General features: G+C 33.5%; 2 protein-coding genes across 3 annotated transcripts; one reads left to right on the top strand and one right to left on the bottom strand.

Moving 5' to 3' along the window:
- Nucleotides 1–6,528: 6,528 nt before the first annotated feature.
- LOC133316893 (probable E3 ubiquitin-protein ligase RHC2A) lies at nucleotides 6,529–7,086 on the bottom strand. The gene has a single exon (XM_061518691.1). The coding sequence runs from the start codon at nucleotides 7,084–7,086 to the stop codon at nucleotides 6,529–6,531; it is 558 nt and encodes a 185-aa protein (XP_061374675.1).
- Nucleotides 7,087–18,383: 11,297 nt separating this feature from the next.
- LOC133316868 (glutamine synthetase nodule isozyme-like) lies at nucleotides 18,384–24,050 on the top strand. Of its 2 annotated transcripts, none has more exons than XM_061518659.1 (12): nucleotides 18,384–18,459; nucleotides 19,300–19,339; nucleotides 20,713–20,816; nucleotides 20,934–21,012; nucleotides 21,100–21,206; nucleotides 21,291–21,378; nucleotides 21,625–21,753; nucleotides 21,897–21,971; nucleotides 22,303–22,356; nucleotides 22,524–22,561; nucleotides 22,654–22,813; nucleotides 23,894–24,050. In XM_061518659.1, the coding sequence occupies exons 1-12, from the start codon at nucleotides 18,386–18,388 to the stop codon at nucleotides 24,044–24,046; spliced, it is 1,101 nt and encodes a 366-aa protein (XP_061374643.1). In that variant the 5' UTR covers nucleotides 18,384–18,385; the 3' UTR covers nucleotides 24,047–24,050. The 2 variants fall into 2 exon arrangements, with proteins under 2 accessions (XP_061374643.1, XP_061374644.1); XM_061518660.1 differs by having other exon boundaries at nucleotides 20,934–20,982.
- Nucleotides 24,051–26,045: the final 1,995 nt, after the last annotated feature.

Consider the following 26,045-nt stretch of genomic DNA (forward strand, 5'->3'; position numbering starts at 1 on the left):
GTCTAAAACACATTCTTCTTCCAATTTCACTACACCTACCCCACTAAATAACCCAACCAAACCTTTATCATCTAACTCCTCCACAGTACCTTTCAAAAAGCTCTCACCTGAAGAAATTGCCCGGAAAAGAGAACTTGGTCTATGTTTCACGTGTGAGGAAAGGAGGAATTCCAAACACAGGTGTAAAGCAAAAATGTTCCTTTTACTGGGTGAGATTGAGGATGACCAGCAAGAGTTGGAGGAAGAAATTCTTTGGTCCCCTACGGATGCTACTCCTGCAACCATTCCACCACCTACCTCAGAGGCTACTATGTTCTCATTGGCAAGCTCTTGTAATAATCGAGCCTTGATTCTGGATGCATGTGTTGGTGATCACAAGGTCAGTGTTTTGGTAGATTCTGGCAGCTCTCACAACTTCATCAATCGGGAGTTAGTTACCAAATTGCAGATTCCCATGAGTCATTCCAAGGGAATGAAAGTTTTTATGGGCAATGGAGAATTTTTATTTTGTGATAAAAGATGTAACATGGTTCCCTTGACAGTTCAGAACCATTCGTTTATGGTTGACTTATGGGTGTTAGACTTGCAGGATTTGAGTATCGTTCTGGGTATGACATGGTTGGCAGGTTTGGGTAGAGTGACCCATGATTATGTCACTCAATCCATGGAATTTTTCAAGGAGGGTACATGGATTAAGCTGCAAGGTGGCAATGCTCCCAGGGAGTTTTCCATTGATGTTAGTGTGGATCAAGCCTCTTGTTGCCTGCTGTCAACAACCATTCTTGCTTCACAGGAAGAGAAGCTGCAATCTGAATTGGAAGCTATTAGACAAACACTTAATCCAGTATTATGGAGTGTTTTGCTGGAATGCAGGGCTGTTTTCCAATCCCCTCAAATCCTGCCTCCTTTTCGAGGAATGGAGCACTCAATTCACATAATGGATGAAGCTAAACCAGTTAATGTGAAACCTTATAGATTTCCTCACCATCAAAAATCTGAATTGGAGAGCCAAGTTTCTGATCTTCTTTCTGCAGGTTTTATACAGCATAGCAAGAGCCCGTTCTCTTCTCCTGTTTTGTTAGTAAAGAAGCAAGATGGTACCTGGCGCATGTGCATAGATTACAGAGCTTTGAATGCTTTGACAATTCCAGACAGATTTCCTATCCCCACCATTGATGAATTGCTAGATGAGTTATTGGGTGCTGCAGTGTTTAGCAAATTGGATCTTCGGGCTGGTTACCACCAAATACGGATGTCTCCTCAAGATGTTTCCAAAACAGCTTTTCGAACTCACGAAGGGCATTATGAGTTCCTTGTGATGCCTTTTGGGCTCACAAATGCTCCTGCAACTTTTCAATCAGCTATGAACCACATCTTTCGACCTTATTTGAGGAAATTTGTCATAGTATTTTTTGACGACATTCTTATATACAGTCCTTCATTTTCTGATCATGTCCAGCATTTAAGAATTGCTCTTCAATGTCTGCAGCAACATAATTTCTTGGTCAAGTTAGGTAAGTGTGCCTTTGGAGTGGTTGAGATTTCATATTTGGGGCATATTGTTTGTGTTGATGGTGTTAAGGCAGACCCCAAGAAGGTAGCTGCAATGGTTGACTGGCCACAACCCAATTCTATTAAACAACTTCGGGCTTTCCTTGGGTTAACTGGCTATTATAGAAAGTTTGTCAATCACTATGCTGTCATTGCATCTCCACTTACTGATATCTTGAAATCGGATAAAGTGAATTGGACCCCTGCAGCAAATGAGGCTTTTTGCAAATTGAAATTGGCTATGAGCTCCACTCCTGTTTTAGCCTTACCAGATTTTTCTTCTCCATTCATTGTTGAGACCGATGCTTCTTGTGTAGGCATTGGAGCTGTGCTCCTTCAGCATAACAAGCCTATATCTTTTTTTAGCAAGAAGTTAGGCCTCCGATTGTCCAAAGCTTCTACATATGTTCGAGAATTATATGCCATCACTGAGGCAGTCAAAAAATGGCGGCACTATTTGCTTGGAGCTCATTTTCTGGTACGGACAGATCATCAAAGTATTAGGGAGTTGTTGTCCCAAACCATACAAACACCAGAACAACATAGGTATGTGCATAAACTCCTTGGTTATTCCTTTTCTATTGAGTATAAACCTGGTTCGTCCAATATAGTTGCTGATGCATTGTCAAGGCAGTTTGAGCCTACTGATGTTGGTTCTTTGTTGCCTTTGTATTCGGAGCCACAATTTGGAGTTCTCGATAGTATTAAATCTGAGAATCTGACAGATCCAGAGTTAATTAGCTTACACCAACAGTTGGCTAGTGGTGTTTTGGTTGATCCCTCCTTCTCTACAAAAGATGGCATTCTGTATCATAAAGGACGATTTTTTGTTGGATCCAAATCCAAATTGAAGGCTGAATTGATTGAGGAAGCTCATTCCACTCCTTTGGGGGGGCATGCTGGTTCCCTACGAACTTTCCTTCGCTTATCTGCTTCTTTCCATTGGCAGCATATGAGGAAGGATGTTACAAAATTTGTGCAACAATGCATCATTTGTCAACAAATAAAGACAAGTACTGCATCACCCTTGGGATTACTCCATCCATTACCTATACCCGAAGCCATATTTGAAGACCTTTCTTTAGACTTCATCACTGGCTTGCCTCCATCTCATGGTCTTTCTGTTGTTTTAGTTGTTGTGGATAGGTTATCAAAATATGCTCATTTCATTGGCTTGGGCCATTCCTTTACAGCAGCAATTGTAGCTAAGGCATTTTGTGAAAACATTGTCAAGCTTCATGGGTTCCCTCGTTCCTTGGTATCTGATAGGGACCCAATATTCATGAGCTCATTTTGGCAGAAGTTGTTTTCCCTGAGTGGCACCAAACTCAAGCACAGTTCTAGTTATCATCCACAGACGGATGGACAATCGGAGGTGACCAATCGCTACTTGGAACAATACTTACGGGCTTTTTGTGCAGAACAACATCACAGCTGGTCTTCTTTCCTCTGTTGGGCTGAACTTCATTATAACTCTTCAGTTCATTCTTCAATCGGAATGTCCCCATTCCAAGCGGTTTATAGGAGGGTACCTACCTCTATTCCTTTTTACCCTCGAGGACTAGTCAAGGTTGAAGCCTTAGACACACTCTTATGCCAAAGGAATGACATCATATCCCATCTTAAAGACAATCTGTTGCGGGCTCAAAACCGGATGAAAAATCAAGCTGATAGGCACCGTCGTGATTTACTCCTTGCTGAGGGTGATCAAGTCTTAGTCAAACTGCAGCCTTATCGTCAGCTTTCTGTTGTTCGCCGTTCACACCAGAAATTAGCCAAACGATTTTATGGTCCATTCAGTATTAAAAAGGTGATCAGCCCTGTTGCTTATCAACTCGATTTGCCAGCCACATCCAAAATCCACCCTACCTTCCATATCTCTTGTTTGAAGCCATTTCGTGGAACACCAGGTGTGTATTTCACTCCACTTCCACCACATAGTCTTGGCAACAAACCAGTTCAACAACCCCTTGCCATTTTGGCTTCACGATCGGTTGATGTACAGGGAAAATCTCAGTTGCAGCACTTAGTCCAATGGGCTGATACCGTACCTGAAGATGCCACCTGGGAATCAGCTAAAGATTTAAAGGCTGCCTACCCAGACTTAGACCTTGAGGACAAGGTCTCTCTAAGGGAGGGTGTAGTTGTTACAGGCCCAGCGAATAAAGACGCAAGCCCAATCATGGGAAGCCCAATTGCAGACACCAACAAATCCAGTAGACCAGTTAGAAGGAAGGAGACTCCAATCTGGATGAAAGATTACGCTTGTAAATCACAAGGAAACCGGGGAAGCTAGTTAAGCGGTGGATTAGTTATAAGTTGACACGTAGGAGGGACGGTTGATTGTTGTACAGATACGTGTAACAGAATTGTGATTTGTGTAAAACCATTCATATAAATAGACATTGAATGTAAATGAAGAGGCATTGATAATAATACTTGAAGTTTTCCTTTTCCAATTTCCTTCTAGCTCTCTTCTTCTCCTTCTTTCGATACAACTGTATCAACTTAATTAATGTATCAACCAAAATTAATGTATCAATCACCAATCACAATTAGTATACCAATAGGATTAACTTTTGATTGTATCAATCACAATTAATTTACCAATTACTTCGGAGGGCCATAACTTTTGATTCGGAAAATCAGATTTTTTTATTTGATTTCACATAACTTTTCGAGATCTACGCAATGACATTTCATTTGACCTATTTTATCTCTCACAAACATCATTTGAATTTGTAACAATGGTATCACAAATAATTAATGTACCAATCATCAATAGTAATTAATGTATCAATCAAAATTAATTGTGATCAAAATTAATTATGATTGGTGATTGATACATTAATTGTTATTGATGATTGATAGATTAATTGTGATTAGTACATTAAAAAAAATAGTCATTTTCCTTCATTTTCTTTTTTTGATTGTGATTGGTACATTAATTCTGATCGGGCAACGAGATTGGACCACGTAGCGCACTAAGTTCGGTACCCTTCCTATCAACTTTTTCTGGGAAAATATGACAGTGTCACGAAATCATTGGATACTAATTTCATTACTAGTAATAGCGAACTTGGACACGTGACACTCAGCTTTTCCTGCGAAGGTGTGTCACGTGTCAAAAAATCATTGACTATCAAGTTCGTTATCGGTCGTAGCGAACTTCAACGCGTGAAAGTCTGATTAATTTTACTGTTTGCATGACAATTTTGTATATAAATACCAAAAACGTAGTACATTGGTCACTATTTCGTTTTATAATGAGTTTTTTTAAAACCTTTACAGCGTATGTTACATTATATATCATGTACCATAAAATTGTTAAGCGAATTTAAAGAGATTAGCATAGTTTAAGGATTAATTGATATATGATTATATACAATCACGGTATATAAGAATATACTTCAGAGTCGTTGGTTTAATGGATACTTTGCTAGACCAAGATTAAATTTTCCCAAATGGTAGTGCATGGGTTCTATTTTCGAGATTGTGAAGAGGTTCAAACCCAAAATCATATTAATCGGATCCTTAGAAATTTAGACATCTACAAATATCGATTGATAAAATAATAATAATAAATAAGAAAATAAAACAAACAAATGAAAATTTTTCATTCCAACACAAATATATAACTTATTAACGTAAGTGTATAATTACAATTATATAAAAGGAGAAGCATAAATTTTTTGTTTCTGTCAACTTTATATTTGTTTCTCATTTATTTTCCAATAATATAGAGCAAAGAAGTCAGTCTTATCCAATTATTTTATGGTTAATATTTTCAAACTAACATCCGATATACAGTCATAATTTTCTAATTATTTTCATTTGAATATTCATCTCTGTTTTTAGTAATAATCCAAAAGATCATATGCAAAACCGAATTACATAGTACATAATTTCATATAGACACTAGACTTTTATCCTTAAAAAATATTTCCACCCCATCGTTAATAAAAGAAAGTATATAACAATATAAAAAGAAAGTATATATATATATATATATATATATATATATATATATATATATATATATATAGAGAGACAAGCGCAATTTCCAAGCGCCCCTCACCATTCCCAGAATTTTTTATTTTATTTTTTTTTATTTTTCATGTAACTGAAGGGCCGGCCTGGCTCAGCGGTAAACTTGCTTACCGTGGTGTTCCAGGTCAGGGGTTCGACTCGGCCCCTTGCAAAGCAGGGGTGAGGCTTGACTCAAATTTCCCTTCCTCAGACACTCATGGAGTGGATCTTGAACTGGGTCGGCCTTTTTTTTTATTTTTCATGTAACTAACCATCAACATTATACGAAGGTGTCTTATACAAAAAAATAAAAAATAAACATTATACGAAGGTGTTATAGATCATATTATGAAACTAGCATGAATATACCGATGTTTTTGACATTATTATATAAAATATATGGAAATGGATCCTCTCACGTGGAAAAAAAACATGATATAATCATATGAGAAGATCACAACCATACAAAGGTAAATCAACGGTTATGATCTTGTAATTACCTATTTTATGATTTTTTCTCTCTCCTCCTTTAGTACCATTGATCCACTTTTGTATGGTTATGATTTCTCACATGACATGATCATGTGAATTTTCACAGAGGATCCATATCCAAAATATGAGGTAGGATCCTTTGACACCGGTGTCAAATTTAAAGTTTGACACCTTATCTGAGAGCCGTTAGATCAAAAAAGATCAATTGTGTCACATGCTTGCAAATCAGAGTCGTGGATCTTTTTTGATCTAACAGCTCTCAAATGAGGTATCAAACTTCAAATTTGACACCGGTATCAAAGGATCCTGCCTCCCAAAATATATATCCTTTCCCAGGTTGAGTAGTTACCGTTGTCTCATTCCACTATTCACATCCATAGACCAAGTCCTTCGAGAACGTGGACCTGCGTTGGAACGAGATGCACTATTACTCCTTCTAACGGATCCAGAATATTATTATAAATTAGCGTGAAGAGGTGGTTGGAAGCAACTAAACAAACTGCTAAACATTCTGCGCAACCCACCACGACTTCTCCTCCTCCGCGATATCATCACATCGAAACCTCCAATTTGTTCAACAAATGTACCATCCGAATCTATGTAATACACCAGAGTACGCCTTCTTCCTCTTCTTCCTCCGGAAAACCATCCCACCGGAACTGCTGCTGCTGCTGCTGATGATGATGCTGCTGCTGAAACACCACCTGGTATCCTCCAATTTCTCAACCCCACATTCTCTTGCCGTGCTGCTGCTGCTGCTGCTGCTAGTGTTGCTGCTACTGCTGCTGAAATACCACGTCTATTCGGCTGTTGATAAAAAGGTAATTCATGGCGACAAACGGGGCAAGAATTCCGAATTGCAAGCCATGGTAAGATGCATTCAGGGTGGTATATGTGCTTGCAAGGCATTTCCCTTGCTCCGGTTCCAAGTTCAAAAGGTTCCTTGCAAACGGCACAGTGTGCTTCCATGGCCATGTGTCTCTCCTCAATCTCAATCGCCGGCAACGAATTCATGGCTGCTTTTCACGCTGGAGGGTGCTGGTCGTGTCTCCAAAACCGCCGATGGTCTCAATATTTCGAAGCCACAACCTTGCAAGGTTATTAAGAAAATACACAAAACCTTACTTGTTCTGTTGTATCTCCTAAGTTAGATGCAGTTGACTCCACGTACATATAGGTTTTACCTCTTATTTATAGAATGGATTCTGGACCTTCCCTGCTTTCTTAAGGGCCCAAACTCATATATTATGTTGTCGTATTAGGATTGATATCTTGATGTATATCTAATTTATACTTGAATTGTCCCTTATTGAGCTAAGCAATTAATGGGCCTCATAGATGGGTCATAACATTACTATCAAGTGTGGAATGAAGGCAGCGAATAGAATGAAGATTAAGAAAAAATGTGTTTGGCAAGTAAAAAGAAGAAAGATTACGAAAAAAAATTATAAGATATTATTCTTTTAAAAAATAACAAGATATTATTTTATTAAAAAAGGAAAATATTATTTATTAGAAAATAGGAATTGGGCTTGGAGACTTAGAGGTATGCATGCTAAAATAGACTTGTGGCTCATTTACATAAGGAGATATAACTTTCTTTTTGGGGATTTTATTTTTTAATTCGAGGGAATTAATTTTTAAAATAAACAATCTACTAATATTACCAAAATGATATTATATATATATATGTATATTTCAAATTTTAGAGATGAGTGGGGGCCAAACCTAGCCCCCCAAGGTCCACCCATGAGCACAATTGAAAGTTGTGTGGGCTTTTGAGTATTTTGAGAAATTGATAAAAAAATCAGAAATAAAAAAGTTCAGTCTAAAGTAATATAAACTAGTTTGAGTTCATTTATATTTTGAATTAAATTGAGAGTAAATATCATTTTTTCCCCTAACAAAAAATACGGTACCCACATTAGTCGCTTACAAAAAAAAAAATTAGTCTCTAGGTCCCTAAAAAATTCAAAGTGGACCCATTTAGTTGAAATCGTGGTCCTTCACAAATTCAAAAAAGACCCATATTAGTCTCTCAAAAGGACTAAAATAAGTCCACTTTGAATTTCATAGGGACCCACTGACTAATTTTTTTTTTTTGTAAAGGACTAAAGTGGAGACCATATTTTTTGTTAGGGACCCAAAAAGGTATTTACTCTTAAATTGATTAAATATAAGAAAACTAATTGATAACGATCAATTAGTGGGCTTTTGTGTATTAAATTAATTTCAATTTGAAAGAATAAAAAACTTAAAAACTGCAATATGTATTAAAAAAACAGTTTTAGAAATTGCTTTTGTGTCTTTTGAGAAATTGATAAAAAACTAGAAATAAAAAAGTTCAATCTAAAGTAATTTAAAATATTTTGAATTAATTTAAATTTTGAATTAAATTGATTAAATATAAGAAAACTATTTAGCGGGTGTATTGGATTGAGATTTCAAAGAATTTTAATGGATTATGTTTGGACAAAAAAATCCCTTGGTATTCGATTAGGATTTTAATGGATTGAAAAAAAGTCACGTGGTATTCGATTAGGATTTTAAAAGATTATTTTAGAATCCGTCCAAATTCATTGGTATTCAGTCAGGATTTTAAACAATGAAATCACAATTTCGTGGTATTTTAATGGATTTTCTATTTGTGTGGATTTCGTGAGACTTTTTAGTAAAGAATATAAATAGGATGTCTCTCTCACAATCTCACACTTCTTCCTTTGACAGGTTGACGGCTTGAAATTGGGTTCCGTCATGGGAGCTTCGTCAAAACTAAAAAAAAGCAGATTTTTGAGCGATTTTTACCACAAAATAATCCAGAAACAACAAACCAATGAGATTTTAATATAATCTATCTCAAAAATAACATATTTTTGAGCCATTTTTGAGAAATTTTGGAAGTTTAAAAAGTGATTTTTCAAGCTATGGTTGCGACTTTTCTTGGCACAAAAACATGTGATTTTTATATTAAAATCAACATAAAACAGTGAAAAATAACAACCAATTTTCGTTTTACATCAATGAAACAATATCAATTTAAAGTAAGATTGAAACTTTCGTAATATGAACCCTATATTTCGTAACTAATAGCATGTGTTCGAACCTCCCTAGTACCACCCTTGGGAGGGGTTTAAAGCCTTAGTCCTGGACCCGTCCCGAATCGGACTAGTCGCGAATCGATGAACCGATGGAATATTTTCAAAAAAAATATATATCATTTCAATATTTATATATTAAAATAGATTTTTTTAATATATTAATTTTTAAAATATTGGAGGATATTCTCTTATACAATATCATACCAAACACTGGATAGTATTAAAATTTAATCAAGTCTTATACAATCAGGTCTTATACCAACAGGTCTTATACTATCAGGCCTTATCCTATACTATGCACCAAACATGCCCTTAGGCTTTTTAACCAATGTAGCCCTTATTTAATAATTAATTACCAAATTGACCTTACTTATAAACTATTGCAAAAATTTAACCTTTTCAACAAACATAACATCAATCTGTCCATGTTTGACCGTTGACCATTAAGATACCCGAGTATATTTCGCGAAATAAATTTGTTTTTACACATGTTGAATATTTACCCGGGTAAGAAAGGGGATACCCGGGTACGCGCAGTTATTTACCCGAGTAGGGAGGAGGATACTTGGGTATTTGTCGGCCAGAAACCTCAATATCAATGGGTTTCGGCCATTGTTACGAAACTTTCAATATATGAATCCTATATTTTCGTTTTTCAAGCTATTAGTTCTTGAGAATTGTACTTGTAATTAATATTAATACATCAACCCCTTATCAGGCCTAATCCACTACTCCTAGGCCGGATTAAGTTATACATCATTTTGATGTATAAAGGGGTCCTGCTGTATAAGCTTATACTATACGATGGTCACACCAAACAACTGAAAATGTCATAACATATAGTATAAGCTTATACTATCAGGCCTTATACATCACACCAAACAGGCCCTAAAAGGATATATTATAAAATCGGTATCTTAAAATATTATTGTTAGATTAAAATTAAATCAACGGCTATAAAATGATATCAAGTGAGAACTATTGATTTGATTTTAATTCAGCGATAATAACATTAAATGTAAGAGGTGGTAAAAAAAATAAATTGATAAGTATAACTTGTCCTCATTAATTATATAATTGCTGAAACAATAATTGTGTAACTAATACGTGATTATATTTGAGTATGACAATACGTGATTATAATTACAAAAGGATTGGATTGAATTGGATCGTTGTTCTGGGACATATCTACCTTGAGGCTTAACCGCTGTGTGGACCCCTTGGCAAACCTTGGCATTAGAAGCATGTTTGAGTGCCACTTCTAGCAAATAGTAAAAAAGGCTTTAATGTTTTTATAGTAAATGTAAATAAGTTATCTATATTTGCTCTCAAAAGAATATCGTTTTGGATTGAAAAATAAAAAAATTATAATGAACAAGACAATTATAACCCTGAAATAAATTATAATTACAAAAATTCCTTGATTTCTGTCTTAAAACGACGTTGTTTTGGGTTTAATGTAAATAAAATATTTACATTAACGGTAGAAAAAGAAAACTCATAATAAAAATGCATTATGTATTTTGACTTAATTATTTACGTTTTTACTTCTTTTTTTCTTACTGAAATACATAATGCATTTAGTTCTAAAAAATGCATTAACCGATTATTGACTACAAATGATCATAAATAAGATAAGTGATAAAATAAATAATTAAATAATTACAAATGATTTTTGAACTTTTTCTTTAAAATTTAGTTTTAAAAAATAATTATATCTCTTAGTTTATTTTTTTTTGAAACTGAAACATATCATTTTTTTGTTTTAAAAATTATTAAAATTAATTATTTAGTTCTAAAATATTTTTCTGTTTTGATTTATATTTTTCAAAATTTTCCTTTAATTCAAAAAAATTATTGTAACATACTAAATAATAGCTACTAGTTAAGTAATACCATTCCTTTTCATACATGTTCCAGTTAATCATTTCTCAATTATGCATATTTTATGATAAAAAATAAAGAAATAAATACCACAATTTTTTTTGTAATATAAATACCACAATTTTAGCTTGGGATAATAATTGCTTAAAAATATTAATTCGACATTTTTCTTTTTTTTAATGTAAATAATTAAATATAAAGAATAATATTCTTCATATTTTAGGAGATAAATTTTATCTCCTACATATATTATAAAAATGGGATAGATTATTCTACCTACCATTTTGTCTTCCTACCTTTGTCTACCATCCTAAAACACTGTTAGATCAGAATCTCAAGAAGAGAGAGAAAGATAAATGTTAATTAAAATTCTGATCTAACGGTGATTTAAGATAGTAGGCAAAAGTAGGTAGAAAAATGATAGGTAAAATAACTTATCCCTATAAAAATATATGAAGCTCATATTTTTTTTTCTCTTTTCTTCTTGTAGCCTCATACACTTATATATATATAAAATAAAATTATCTCGTACAAATTAATGAACATTTATCCCTTTAATATATGGGCGGTGTTATTAATTTTATGTCAAAAGAAGATAAATTAATGTAACATAATTTTACATCCATTAAAACACAACTGACAAGTTTACATCCATTTAAAACGATATAGAATATTCCCTTCCTTAATATATATAGTTGAACGGTTTCGTTATCACACAATTCTGAACCCTCTGTGATACCTCGTTGTCTCTCGTGTGTTCCCGAACATTCAGAAAATGGAGAACGCGTTCATAGGTCAAAACTTCGTCCACAATGAACAAGAAGAAATCTTTGATTCCTTTGTTTGCTGCATTTGTCTGTAAGTCTCTTTTATCGCGTTTCAATTACATAAGCTTCTTTTTCCTTGAAGAAAAGAGGAAAGAAAATGCTAAGAAAAAACACAGTGTTTCAAATTCCAAAAGGGTATACCTTTACTCTTTTTTCTTAAAAATGAAATTTATTTATGAATTAAGTTGATGTTGATGTGAACAATTCAAAAAAAAATTTCCGGATCTGAAATTGCTAAGCATGCATTGTATATCTGAAATTTCAATTAAATACTCAATTCATTGAACATGACGTAGATGTAATTAGAAGAGAAAAAACTCAGTCTGGGTTTTATCAAGTCAGAGTGGTGATTGATAATTTTTATTTTTTAGTTTTTTTAAATGTAAAGATTTGACTCCAAACCCACGTGACTCTTTCTTGCTGCTTGATACAGATTCATGAGCTTTAAAGTTTTTATTATATTGTTTAAAGTTAAAGGATGAAGCTGGGTTTGGACCTTTTGGTTATTGTGTTATTTTAAGTTGTTCTGTGAGCTGCCTTATTTTCTTTAGCTGATTTTGACTTTACTTTCGTTATGCAGGGATGTATTATACAAGCCTATTGTGCTATGTAAGGCATCATTATTTTCTAGAAAATATATGAATATGTTGTCAGTGTGATAAGTTCTCAGCCTCCCCCCTATTTGCAGCTTTTGGTCACATATGCTGTTACTGGTGTGAATATGTATTGTACAACCCGTTTGTGATGCAAACCAACAGCGTCACTTACCCTAATGCCCAAAATGCTCAGACGGATGACACGAGGGGTGGACCAGTGATGAAGGGTTCGTCGTCGGCCACTAGTAACCGTATGTAGGGAGATAACGTCATCCATGGATGACGACTGTCACAAGCTGAGCTACGTGATCGTCAACAGCATGGCCTCTGTTCTAAGTGCTATGAGTGCTGGAGTCCCAACCACCAGGTCCGTCAACTGCATCCTTTGGTGGTGGACATGGACGACGAGGAAGAGAGAGAAGGGAACGACGAAGGAGAAGGGTCGAATGCGGTTCTAGAAGAGACAGATTCTAAAAGAGCGTTGCAACTCTCCATGAACAGCTTGTTAAGGCTCACCTCAAGCCAAACTCTGAAGGTTTGGGGCAAAATTTTAGGACGAAGGTTAGTTGTGATGGTGGGTTGTGAAGCATCTAACAACTTTGTGCCAACAGCAAAAGTGGAACAACTTGGATTGGCAGTGACCGAGACCCCTGCGTTTCAGATGGAGATGGGGAATGGCGACAAGATAAAATGTCAGGGTGTGTGTAAGGGAGTGGAGATCAACCTTCAAAATACCCAAATCAAAGAGGATTGGTATTTGTTCGAACTAGTTAGCGCAGATAGAGTTCTGGGATTGGAATGGCTCATTCAATTGGGCAAAATCAAAACAAATTTTGTAGAGATGATCCTCAAGCATGGCGAGAAAGGTAGTGAGGCGGTGATTAAAGGAGATCTTTCTTTGTTCAGGTTTGAAACCTCTATCGCGTCTATTACTACATCCTCTATAACAGTTGCAAAATTGAAGTTTGGGCAAGTTATTCGGGATGGATTGATTAGTGGGAAGGTTGAATGCAATTCGTTAATGTGTGGTAGACTTGCTGGAGTTTTTTTTGTTGCGCCTTTCATTTTAGCAAGTTTCCCCTCAATTTCATGTATTGATTTTCGTAAAGCCCAATGGGATATAGGTGGTAGTTACCGTGTTTCATGCATAAGTTGGTCATTGAATTTCAAGCAATGGGATTCTGGAGGACTGATCTTCTTCACCTTGAGGACAAGGTGAAAGTTTTAGGGGGGAGTATTGATAAGATCCTATTATATACCCGTCAAAAAATGAGTCCGCACCGTTTTTGAGATCGGTTGAAAAACTCAATTCGCCCCACCTCGTTTAGCGGATGGGGCAGGTTGAGCCGCTGAGTCGAGTCCGTTTTACCAGCTCTAATCCTCATCCACGTTCTTGGTGTGGTTTGTAATGGGTATGTGTCATTAGGTCTCACTTATCAATGCCTAACGGCTAAAAAGGCCCCACAGTTTTGTGTTTTGGGTTCCTTTATTAAGTAATCATGCACCTGTCACAAAAGATTCATTATTAAGAGTCACTTTCATCTGTGGATCGTCTTAGTCAATAAATGTTAGAAAGAGAATTTTTTTTATTAAATTTCATTGAAATAATCTGTTTTTTTGTGTGTGAATATAATCTATGATTTATTAAAGGGTTAAGTGACTCTCCAGTTATACAAGAGTCATTGTTCTAGCCACATAGATAAAAAAACATGTGGAGCCCCCATGTAAAAAGAAAAAAAATATTAGAGCAAAAATTAAAGGTTTAGCAAGAGAAAAAACTTTTCTCGTGCTACAGAAGAGTCACTTAAGTCTTTATTAAAATCATAAATATACGAAGAAAGTTATATTTACAAATTAAATTATTTACAAATTCTTATAATTAAATTTTAGCTTTTGATTTTCGTCAATCTAATGGTTATAATTTATTGGGTCACATTTATTAATTAAATATTAATTTTTAATAAATTATAACCATTAGATTGACAAAAATTAACGATTAAATTTTAGTTATAAGAGTTTGTAAACAATTTAGTTTAAAAATATAAACCTTCCTTTGCTATATACCCAAATCATATAAAAGTAGAATAGAGGCATCATACTCCTTTTTTTTTTTTTTTTTGATAACAGCATCATACTCCTTTTTACATATGTTGAGCAGTTAAGTTTAAAATATTTTTTAGTGGGTCTGAAGTATGGGAATTCCTTCCCAAAATAAATAAATAAAAAGGATTGAGAGGAAAAAACTAAAAAGAAAAGGATTAAAATAAAAAAAAAATTTATTTATAAAAAAAAGATATCACTAAATAAATAATGAGAAAAAGAATTCTTATGTTGTAGGAGAGCTCTCTTCTCATGTTAGTAAGAACTCGTTTTGCGTGCAATAATTTTTTTTATTTTCTTTATTTTTTATGTGTGAGCCCTACCATAAATTTAAGTGTGTAGAAAATTTCTTCCTCTCCAACAATACGAGAACCCATAAATAATATGGCTGGATCACAATAAATTTTTCGGTTAAGTTGTCAAAGCTTAGATATATGCAACAACATCCGTAATAGCAAGGACAATTGTGACTATAATAATGTCAGTATCGGTCACATATGCAGTGATGTTTTTCTTCTTACGATGAGTAATTTTTCGTGCGACTTTTGACTTTTGGCATTGAATACTTTAGGGACGTTTGAGAAAGGATATATTCTTTTTATCATATAAATACAATTATCTGAAATATGGTTGAAAAATAAGTTTAGTAGAAAAGTTAAAAAAAAAAATAGTTTGGTTAGCTAAAATTTTATCAGGAAAATTGAGTTAAATTTTGTGAGTCTTTATTTGATTGGAGTTAATATATTGATGAAAAAATAAAATGAAATGACAAAAATAACCTTATAATTACACGGATGTTCTCTAATTAGAAGGGTATTATTGTCAAGTTGCATGTTCACTTTTCCTCATTTATCCAGTTTTATTGAAGGGGCTATATTTTCTTCTGCTGCAATGGATATGAATTTTTCCTGCACACCCATGGAGAATAGTGTCAACAGTTTTTTTTATTTTATTTTATTAAATAATGGGACCCACTTTAAAAAAATGTATCTAGTGCATGAGAAATCCATTTGCCTGTGTTGCTGAAGAATATGATTTCTCTTTATTGAAATACCACATTGCAAGTGATAAACTTGAACCAAACTCTTACGGACCTTGAGATCACCATCCTAAAAGCTAACTCAAAGGGTGAGAGTGTTTAAGACCTTATAAACCTCATATTAGTTATATAGGCAACCAATATGAGACTCATAACATTGACATCCTTTTAAGGGCCGACGTCCGCATAAACTTTTACCTTATCACATTGATCCGATAATAGCCCTTTCTCTTTAACACAAACATTATCTTAAAGTTTGTACACACGATAAAAAAACAAAAAAACAAAAGTTGAGCCTACACATTTCTCGGTGATCATGAACCGAAAAACTGAAAAGGTGTTGTCAATATAGGAGAATTTATAATCTGTGGTTAAGATGAACTCAACTGCAAAATGAAAAATAAAAAATACAAAAACTTGGGAATATTTTCAGAAGAATCTTTTCCTTACTATTACAGTAGAATATGTTCCTTATTTTTGCAGTACATTTTGGAGAAAACAGACAGCGCTTGTAAACCGCCCAATGAAGAAGATTCTGTGAATTATGAAACAGTAGGCATCAAGCTATACATACATTGTAGATGAAAATAAACCCTCAACGACGGTTTGGTTGATGAGAAATTTTTTGAATACTAAAAAAATATAATTAATAAAAAAATAGTTGGAAAGTGAGTTTGGTAGGAAAATATAAAAAAAGTTGTTTGGTTAGAAAAAATTTTACCGGACAAATTAGGTAAGATTTATAAAGTCTATGTTTTGTTTGAGGTAAAATATAGATGAGAAAATAACTTCAAAATACAAATATAACCCCATAAAAAAGTGAAACCTTAGCACTTTAGATGAGGATATTTAAGTCTACTAGTGAGTTGCTCTTTTGTCATTTAGCTAGCTAAATGTAAAATACCACCTTCAAGTTGTCTTTCTAAATAGTAACTTTGTCTTGCTTTCTATGAACAAATAAAGAATGCTATGCAAATACAATACCTACGAAAATTTTGTAAAACCTTCTACCAAATATTACTTTTTTACTTTGCCAATTTGATTTGCATAGATAAATTTTAAAAAATCTTGAACCAAACACCACCTAAAACTAAAGCCTGCCATTACTAGAGTGGCACCAGATACCTAACGTTATAGGAGAGATGCTTAAGGTGAAACATCACACATATAGTGCCATTTGATGCTTTCAATATATTCTCCAAGATAAGTACGTACCAAAAGTGTTATAACATACATGGATTGCGATTCGAGTCATCCTAGCACTTTGTATCTATATCAGAAAACCAAACTAGGTTTCTTTTCTATCTAGCAAAAAAGTGGATTTGGCTGTTTATTATATGTAGTGATCAATTAATGACTTAAGAGATGAGTAGACAATGAGCCAATGCGATGCTCTGCTTCTATATGTTCTTGGTGTCATTCTCTATGTTGACCTATGAAACAAGAACTGATCGAAACCACAACTTAAAAGTTTGTACATTTACGCAACCAATCCTACAAAATTGGCTGCATTTTATTTCTCTAGAAAATAATGTGGAAACTTGGTGCGTAGGGGTCATTTTCAAAAAAGGCAAAAAGCCAAATATTGAAAAGGCATATTTGAGTGTTGGGGTGGCTTATAGAAGATTTTCTTCATAAGGATAAGTTGGAATGCCAAAGTGGGAGAAGGGTGGTTCACTTCATGTAAAAGATTTGAAGTCATGGATCAATGCATTAATTCTGTATCTAGAACTTTAAGAATATGTAGGACCGAGATTAGAACGGCGCTCCTCTTAGAATATTTTGCATGCGTGATTACTGGTTTGAAGTTTGAACATTGAAAGCTGACAATTTTACATGAAACTAAATGACATATAAAGACACGCTTGGATGGAGAGAGAAATAGGGGGCGATATAAATCAAACTAAGAAAAGTATGAGAAGCCAAAGGTGAGAAAACTTCGCTTGATTAATGAACTTTAGAAAAGAACAAGAAAATAGGGGAGAAAAGCCACATGGTCCCCTCGGAAGGCTCCTTTTCTTTTTCCATGACGAGAGATGCTTATGAACTATATGATTAGTATATTATACGTACATTTACAGATTTAATGTGAATTTTGTTTTAAATATTTTAAATTTAATATAATTGCATGTATGATATTATATCTAGAGGATTGGTCAATGCTTTCAGGAGAAGTCTTGTGTTTTGAGAATAGTATATTTTTTTCTTGTGTAATGGACCATTAAATATACCAATATTTAATTAAAAGAAACTAAAAAATATCTGAGCCAAGCCGATAACGATTATACCAATAATAATGAAAAGAAACTGAAAAAAATAATATATATTTAAAAAAGAGGATTAAAAGTTTCGCACTCAATTTTTGTAATAAGGCCTTTTTTCTTTTAAAATTTTCAGAAACGGAAGTAATATTTCAAAGGGATAGGATATTGTTAATATCAATGAGTGTTATTACCAATGTTACTACAAATTTATTTAATCTTTAGATTGATTATGTTCATCTAACAGTTATATTTATTTTCACTTTTATATAGTTATGATTTTCCATATTTAATGTGGAAGCATTCGTAACTATAGAAAGATAAAAATAAATATAAAATATCCTTATTTTAAATTAGTTTTTTTTTTTTTTTTTTTGTAATTCTAACATGAACAGGCTATAAAAAGCACACAACCTCGTGGAAGGTCGAACAAAGGAAGAGATCGAGAGAAAGATAAGATAAATTCTCGCTCTGAATAGTCTCTGCTCCAAGCTTTGGTTTTTTGAAGATGTCAGTACTCTCAGATCTAATCAACCTTAACCTCTCCGACACCACCGAGAAGGTGATCGCCGAGTACATATGGTTAGTCTCTATCTGTTTGTATGTGCATGGATTTACGTGTGAACGAACGTCTCCTCGGATCCTGTTAATGGGTTTAATTTATTTTTGTTCATCTCCCATTCCATTTGATCGATCACACTGCGCTCTTCTAGTCCCTGTATCGCTCTGATTCCCCTTGTTTTTTTTTTGTTTTTTTATTTACGTGAATGTGGATGTGTTTGCAGTGATATCTTACATTTCTTCATGTTTGTTTTTTCGGTGAATAGGTTTCAATAATATTGTTTTGGTTTCGTTCTGTTTGTTGGGCCATAAAATCTAACAAAGTTTCCCCTGCCCTTCTATGATCGTGCATGATTTTAGACTTTTGGCTTTAACTTTTTGATCTCCTAGAATAAGGAGGAGAAGGCAATGAAAACACCAATAACAATGTTGTGGTTAATTGAAATGATGAATCGAAAGATAAGAAGGGAGGGTTTAGCGACGAGGGAGGAAATGAGGAGAGGAATTTGGAAAATTTTCAGCTTAGCTCTCCACTCACACTGTATGAGTTTGTTACAACCGAGAGATAACAACAAATTACTGAAAGATAATAACAATTTTTAATAAAATTATAAGATAAAAATGAGAATTGATATCTAAATGCCAATATGATAGTACTTTGCTGATGGGGTTGTCTGCCACGCTAAGTTAACCGGAGTCTTGTAGTCCACTAGGTATTGGGGCTGCGTTCTATTTCTTTTGGGCCTGGTTATCTTATCTTGGCCCACAACATCCTAAGTATCTAACTTGCTTTTTCCAAAAAATAAAAATAAAATTTTCTATACTTTATCAACTTACCCCCTTTTATTTTCGTTATGATAGGATCGGTGGATCTGGCATGGACATGAGGAGCAAAGCAAAGGTAATTTACTTCACCTGTTTTAATCAAAAGTAACAAAAGAAAATTTTACTTTTTTGGTCCGGTAAATGTATATGGGTTAAGTATGTATCTTTTTAAAGTATATATCTTTTTAAAGGATATAAATTGTGTCTTTTAATTTTTAACACTATGTATTACGGGTAATATATATTTATAATATAAAGTCATTTTTTTCTCTCTAAGTGATCTAAAGTGACTGATAAAAGAGAAAAAAATTACTTTTCATATTATAATTATGTACCATCCGTAGTACATAGTGTTCAAAATTAAAAGGACACAAGGTTGTGTCTTTTAAAAAAATAAATTTTTTCCCCAATATATATATATATAGAAAATGATTAACTTACATTACTGTAATTTTAAACTTATTATAAACCGTTAATTACATTTGCATCTAATATCACTAAATTATTAGTCAACATGAACCGTTAGATGAAATACGGGTTAAGATAATAAGATTAATATAAGACGTGCTTTTAATTTATATGTATATATAATAACTTATTTATAGTTTTAAAATTATAAGTAACTTATTCAAAAATCCTAAAAAAAGTGGGGAACAGTAGGAGTGTTCGCAGTTTGGATTGGGTCGATTTTGGAAGTAAAAATCATCTGATCCAATCCCTTTGGTTTAATCATGTAATTATCCATTCGGTTTGAATTTTTTTTCAAATCCGATCCGATCCAATCCAATTTTATTCAGTTTGGATTGGATCGATTTTCGGTTTTTTTGAAAAGCCTAATATTTGTATGATGATTATTGTGCAAATAACATATTTTTTGTATGTATGTATCAGCTTTGTAAAGTTTGTATAATGATCATTGTGCAATCTAGAAGTATTGTACAACAAGAAGTTAAATTATCATCTTTTACTTTCAACAAAAAAAATTATAATATGGTTGTTTGAGATACGAACTAACCCAATTTTTTATCCTAGGAGCTGTTGTACAACAATAACCTATGTAATAAAAATATATCATAGATCAAGCACAATCCACTTTCTCCAACATGATGGGTTAACGGGGGTTGGATTTAGAATTTTGCTATATGATTTTTGGGCTATAATTGGAGAAAGGCCTAAGTAGGTAGATGCTAAGAATGGGGAATTATTGGATCGGTTTGGATTGGATCGATTTTCACCCACTCATCCAAAAATCAATCCAATCCAAATAAATTTTGCGATTCTTTTTTTGGTTTTCGATTTTTCGATTTTCGGTTAATTCAATTTTTAATTTTTTTGGTCGGTCACCATAATTTGGATCGGTCGACGAAGAGTCTAGGGAAGAGTATAGATTAATTTGAACTCTATTTATTTGGCCGGTAACTGACGCATGTACAAAATGATTTTCGATAGACACTATCAGGACCGGTTACAGACCCTTCGAAGCTTCCGAAATGGAACTACGATGGTTCCAGCACTGGTCAAGCTCCTGGACAAGATAGTGAAGTGATCTTATAGTAAGCATCTTTTCTTTTTGTTAAAATTAGACTTTGTACCTGATCATTTCTTCTCATATTATACACTTCAAATATTGTTTCTTATTAATGTTGTCTATCTTTGATCAAATACAACAGTCCACAAGCAATTTTCAAAGATCCATTCAGGAGGGGCAACAATATCCTGGTCTGTTTCTTCTTCTCTACAATGTTATCTGTATTCAATACAACTTTCTTCAGTTAAAAGTTAAACTTGTTTCCATGGTGTAATCATCTCATGTCTTTCAATTGTAATTGACTTTAGGTTATGTGTGATGCTTACACTCCTGCTGGGGAACCCATTCCCACGAACAAGAGACATGCTGCTGAAAAGATATTCAGCAATCCTGATGTTGTTGCTGAAGAACCCTGGTATCTATTGTTGATGCTAATGACCTATTGCCATGATTTCATTCTTTTCCTCGATTTTAACATTGCTGTATGATATCCAAATAGGTATGGTATTGAGCAGGAATACACCTTGTTGCAGAAAGATATCAATTGGCCTCTTGGATGGCCTGTTGGTGGTTTTCCAGGGCCACAGGTGAAAATTCGTTTTCTTCAACCGGGTTTGGAATCTTTAAAATGAAAGAATTGATGTAAATAATTCTGGTCCTAGAATGAAATTTGTTTAGGATGAATTCATTCAATAATTCAGTTTATTTACAAAATTATTTCTAATGATGTGTTAATTTAGTTTATGAAGGGTGATTAACAAATTTAAACTTCTAGTCTTTTATGGCTAACTTGTCAGTCTTGTAACTTCTAGTCTTTTCCCCTTGCTCAACAGGGACCGTACTATTGTGGTGCTGGTGCTGACAAGGCTTTTGGGCGTGACATTGTTGACTCACATTACAAAGCCTGTCTTTATGCCGGCATTAACATCAGTGGAATTAATGGAGAAGTGATGCCCGGTCAGGTAATTTGGAGCATGTTATGTTATAATTTTCATATTCATCATTCTTCACCCTTATATTTCATTTCTTTTTTTCTTTTTTTTAATATGTTGTTGTCTTTCTACTTTAACTGCTTTTAATTTAGTCCGCTCTTCATGTTATGTAGTGGGAATTCCAAGTTGGTCCAGCTGTTGGGATCTCTGCTGGTGACGAGTTGTGGATTGCTCGTTACATTTTGGAGGTTGGAAGCACATGAATACTCTCCCAGTCACCCTCACCATCAATTTTCTCTCTTTTGAGAGAAAGCAAGCATTTTTTTTAACGGTGGACTGTCTTTTGACACCCGTGTCAAATCAAATTGTTGATTTCTGCTAATTTACTGTTATTATTTATTGGGAATCAAAATTATTAAATAATATTACTTTCAAAAAATGATAACTGTTAATTGGCGAAAATCAAAGTTTAAGACTTAGTGTCAATTTTCAAAATTTGGTGTCAAAGGATCCTATCCCTCTTTTTATTTTACTTTTTTGTAAATACAGCAATTAACATCTCTGTTTATGTGTTAACAGAGGATCACTGAGATTGCTGGGGTGGTGCTTTCCTTGGACCCTAAACCAATTCAGGTTTACAATCCTATCCTCATCCAGTTTCAACTTATTTTCTCCTAACTAGACTTTTGTTCCATTCCCATTCAAAAATTGAGGCCATTTGATATATGTAATATTGTTATTGAATTTGGTGTGATGATATTGACTCACTGTCATTTGGATTTGGGTTCTTACAAAACCAGGGTGATTGGAATGGTGCTGGTGCTCACACCAATTACAGGTAATCATGTTAACTTTAAAGAGTGGATTAATTAACTTAATTATCACTTTGCTTTGGTGCGTTGCGTGACAAGTGGATGATAAATGTTCCAGTACCAAGTCCATGAGAAATGATGGTGGCTATGAAGTCATCAAAAAAGCAATTGAGAAGTTGGAGAAGAAACATAAGGAGCACATTGCTGCTTATGGAGACGGCAATGAGCGTCGTTTGACAGGAAAACATGAGACAGCTGATATTAAAACCTTCTTATGGGTAAGCAACAAAATGACCCTACTAAAACTAAAACATGTTCTTTAAAACATTTTGATTTTTTATAGTTGAGACTATTGTTATCAAAAACTAAGTATAAAAATGTAAAATCTTACGTTTTTATGCTATTACTAGAGTGGTGCGTGTTAAAACTCAAGTAAAAATGGTCATCGACAAAAATTGATAGAAATGCTGCGTAAAAATGATAAAAACTTACGTTTTTTACCGTTTTTACTTAAAACTAAAAATTTAATAAATAAAAAAAATACCGTTTTTACTTAAAACTAACAATTTATTAAATAAAAAAATTTACAAAAAAAAACCTAATTTTCGTTTTCCCCAAATCATATTGACAGTATCTTAATATCTTTTGGTTTGGATATATATTTTCTATAATTATGTCTTATAAAGCTGCAATTTTATTATAAGTTATGCTATAAGAATCGTTTTGTGTTTTTGGATCATTGTGTGCATGGAAAGAAGTGAAATTATATCCTAATGAGGAATAATCCAAAATCTGCAGAGTGTGTGAAGCAGTTAGAGCATATTGGTTATCCATTACAATTATCACTGTTTATAATTTTGACACTTGGTTATGAAAAATAATTTTCCTTGTGGCTCAACACACATGTTCATTATGTGATTTTTTTTTATATGCATATATATAATTTTGTATCTTGACCTTAAGTGGTAGAAAGTAGAAACTTTACGTTTCTTGTCGTTTATACTTTTTATGTTTCTACCATCCTTTCCGTTTCTACGTAGAAAGTCCTCTGCTCTACCAGCTAAGCTATCCCGACCATTCTTGATGCATCATACTCATTTTATTAGATTACTTTAATCTATGTCAACTAAAAAACACGAAAAAAAGAAGAAGAAGACTTTGTCAGTTTTAATATAATTATAGTAATTCTTATGTATTGTTAATCATTTATATGAGGATTCCTTGCTCAAAGATAAGATGTTTATTTGTACATTTCTCATATAGAAATATAAAAACGAATTCTATATCTATCATATATCAAGTTTGACAAAATTGGTTGAGACCATATCCTTAGTAGTATTAATAAAATGTGCATGCAGGGTGTTGCAAACCGTGGTGCTTCTGTTAGGGTAGGGAGGGAAACTGAGAAAGCAGGGAAGGGATATTTTGAGGACAGGAGGCCTGCGTCTAACATGGACCCATACGTGGTCACTTCCATGATTGCAGAGACAACCATTCTCTGGAAACCATGAGCACCCACAAGAATCACATGACTTCGAGAGATGATCATTGTTGCTTCTCCGTACTTGTGATTTTTAGTTAAGATTTGTGAGTTTGTTTTTCTACGATTTCCTTGCATTTCTTGTTTTGCATTGTTCTATGTTTATTGCCTTGTTTGTTGGTATACCAAGGCGAGTCTGTTGCTTCATTCCCTTATTGTCCGTTTTAAGTGTTACAATAACGCAATTGACCCTCAAGTATTAATTAATATAAGACTGCTATTTGGTACCAATTATTTTTTAGGAATCTTATCACAAATTGTCTTTGACCAATTCAAGTTCTTTACAAACATTTACACATGGTAGGTAATGGTTCGCCAGCACTTTCGTAATAACTATTTCGTACTCTCAAGCATTATTCTTAATTTTAATGCGAAAATTTCTTACAATTGAGATATCAAAAAAATTTAATTGTAGCACAATTTGTCTTTTGGATATTTTCAATGTAAAAGAAAGATTTATTAAAGTGATACCGCAATCGTAATTAACAACACCCCCAACCCACTTTGGTTCGTAAGACCACAATGGAACAAGACACAGTCAATGTATCATACTCGAGTTTATTCTTAGAAACAAAAAATGATAGTAGAAACCTAAAACGTAGAAATGACACGAAATATAAAGTTTTTACTTTTTACTACTTAAGGTCAAGATACAAAATATATATATATATATATATATATATATATATATATATATATATATGCATGTAAAAAAAAATCACATAATGAACATGTGTGTTGAGCCACTTATCTATCTAAATATGAAAAAAAAAAATTGATAACCAAGTATCAAAATTATAAACAATGATAACTAACAAGTAACAAGTAATGGATAATCAATATGCTCTAACTGCTTTATACACTCTGCAGAGTTTGGATCATCACTCATCAGGATATAATTCCACTTCTTTTCAATACACACAATGATCCAAAAACACAAAACGATTCTCATAGCATAACTTATAATAGAATTGCAGCTTTATAAGACATAATTATAAAAGACATATATCCAAACAAAAAAATATCAAGATATTGTACATATGATTTGATGAAAACAAAAAATGGGTTTTTTTTAATTTCTTTTTTTTGTAAATCTTTTTTTTTAAAAAAAATTGTTTTAAGTAAAAACGATCAAAACGATAAAAACTAAAAACGTAAGTTTTTATGTTTTTACACTACGTTTTCATCAGCTTTTAGCAATGACAATTTTTATTTGCGTTTTAACACGCACCACTTTAATAAAAATGTAAAAAACATAACGTTAATTTTTGACAACAATGGACACGATAATAGTTTGTAACCCTCAAAAGCCCTATCAAAAAGTTGGCATGTTTTTATACTGAAATGATTAAAAACCAATATATATAAGTTAGAGAGGGGACTAGCTAATAACCCAGAAAAGATTCTGTGTCCACTGGGTCCACCCATCATAGAAAACCAGAGTCACACTAAAACCTACACTGCTGCTCAACTAGGCCCAATAACAACAGATGCTGGAAGTCCAATTCAATCTGATCACAATAGACTAGTTACAATAACAATATTAGAATATCCATTAACCCAATTAATTTTAAATACAAAACTAATTAATTAATATTGCCCCATAAAATAAATTTCTAACATTAACAACACCCCCAACCCACTTTGGTTCGTAAGACCACAATGGAACAAGACACGACAGTGGTTTGTAACCCTCAAAAGCCCTATCAAAAAGTTGGCATGTTTTTATACTGAAAATGACTGATTTTGTTAAGAATGATCATCTTCAGGTGCAGACAAGTCAGAACGATAATATACTTTTCCTAGCTAGAACAAACAACTTCTCAGTTCTCATAAGGGCTCCAAATGTGGGGCCCAATACCCATGTCCAAGTTAAATGATCTTATTAAATTCTGACAACACCGGGCCAACCACACCTCAAAAAAGTGACACAACAACACAAGAAGCCTTTCTTGACAACATGAACTTTA

Source organism: Gastrolobium bilobum, unplaced genomic scaffold, assembly GCF_033153095.1.
Source record: "Gastrolobium bilobum isolate Gb01-03AN ecotype WA unplaced genomic scaffold, APGP_CSIRO_Gbil_v1 utg9312, whole genome shotgun sequence".
In the NCBI taxonomy this organism is placed as follows: Eukaryota; Viridiplantae; Streptophyta; class Magnoliopsida; order Fabales; family Fabaceae; genus Gastrolobium; species Gastrolobium bilobum.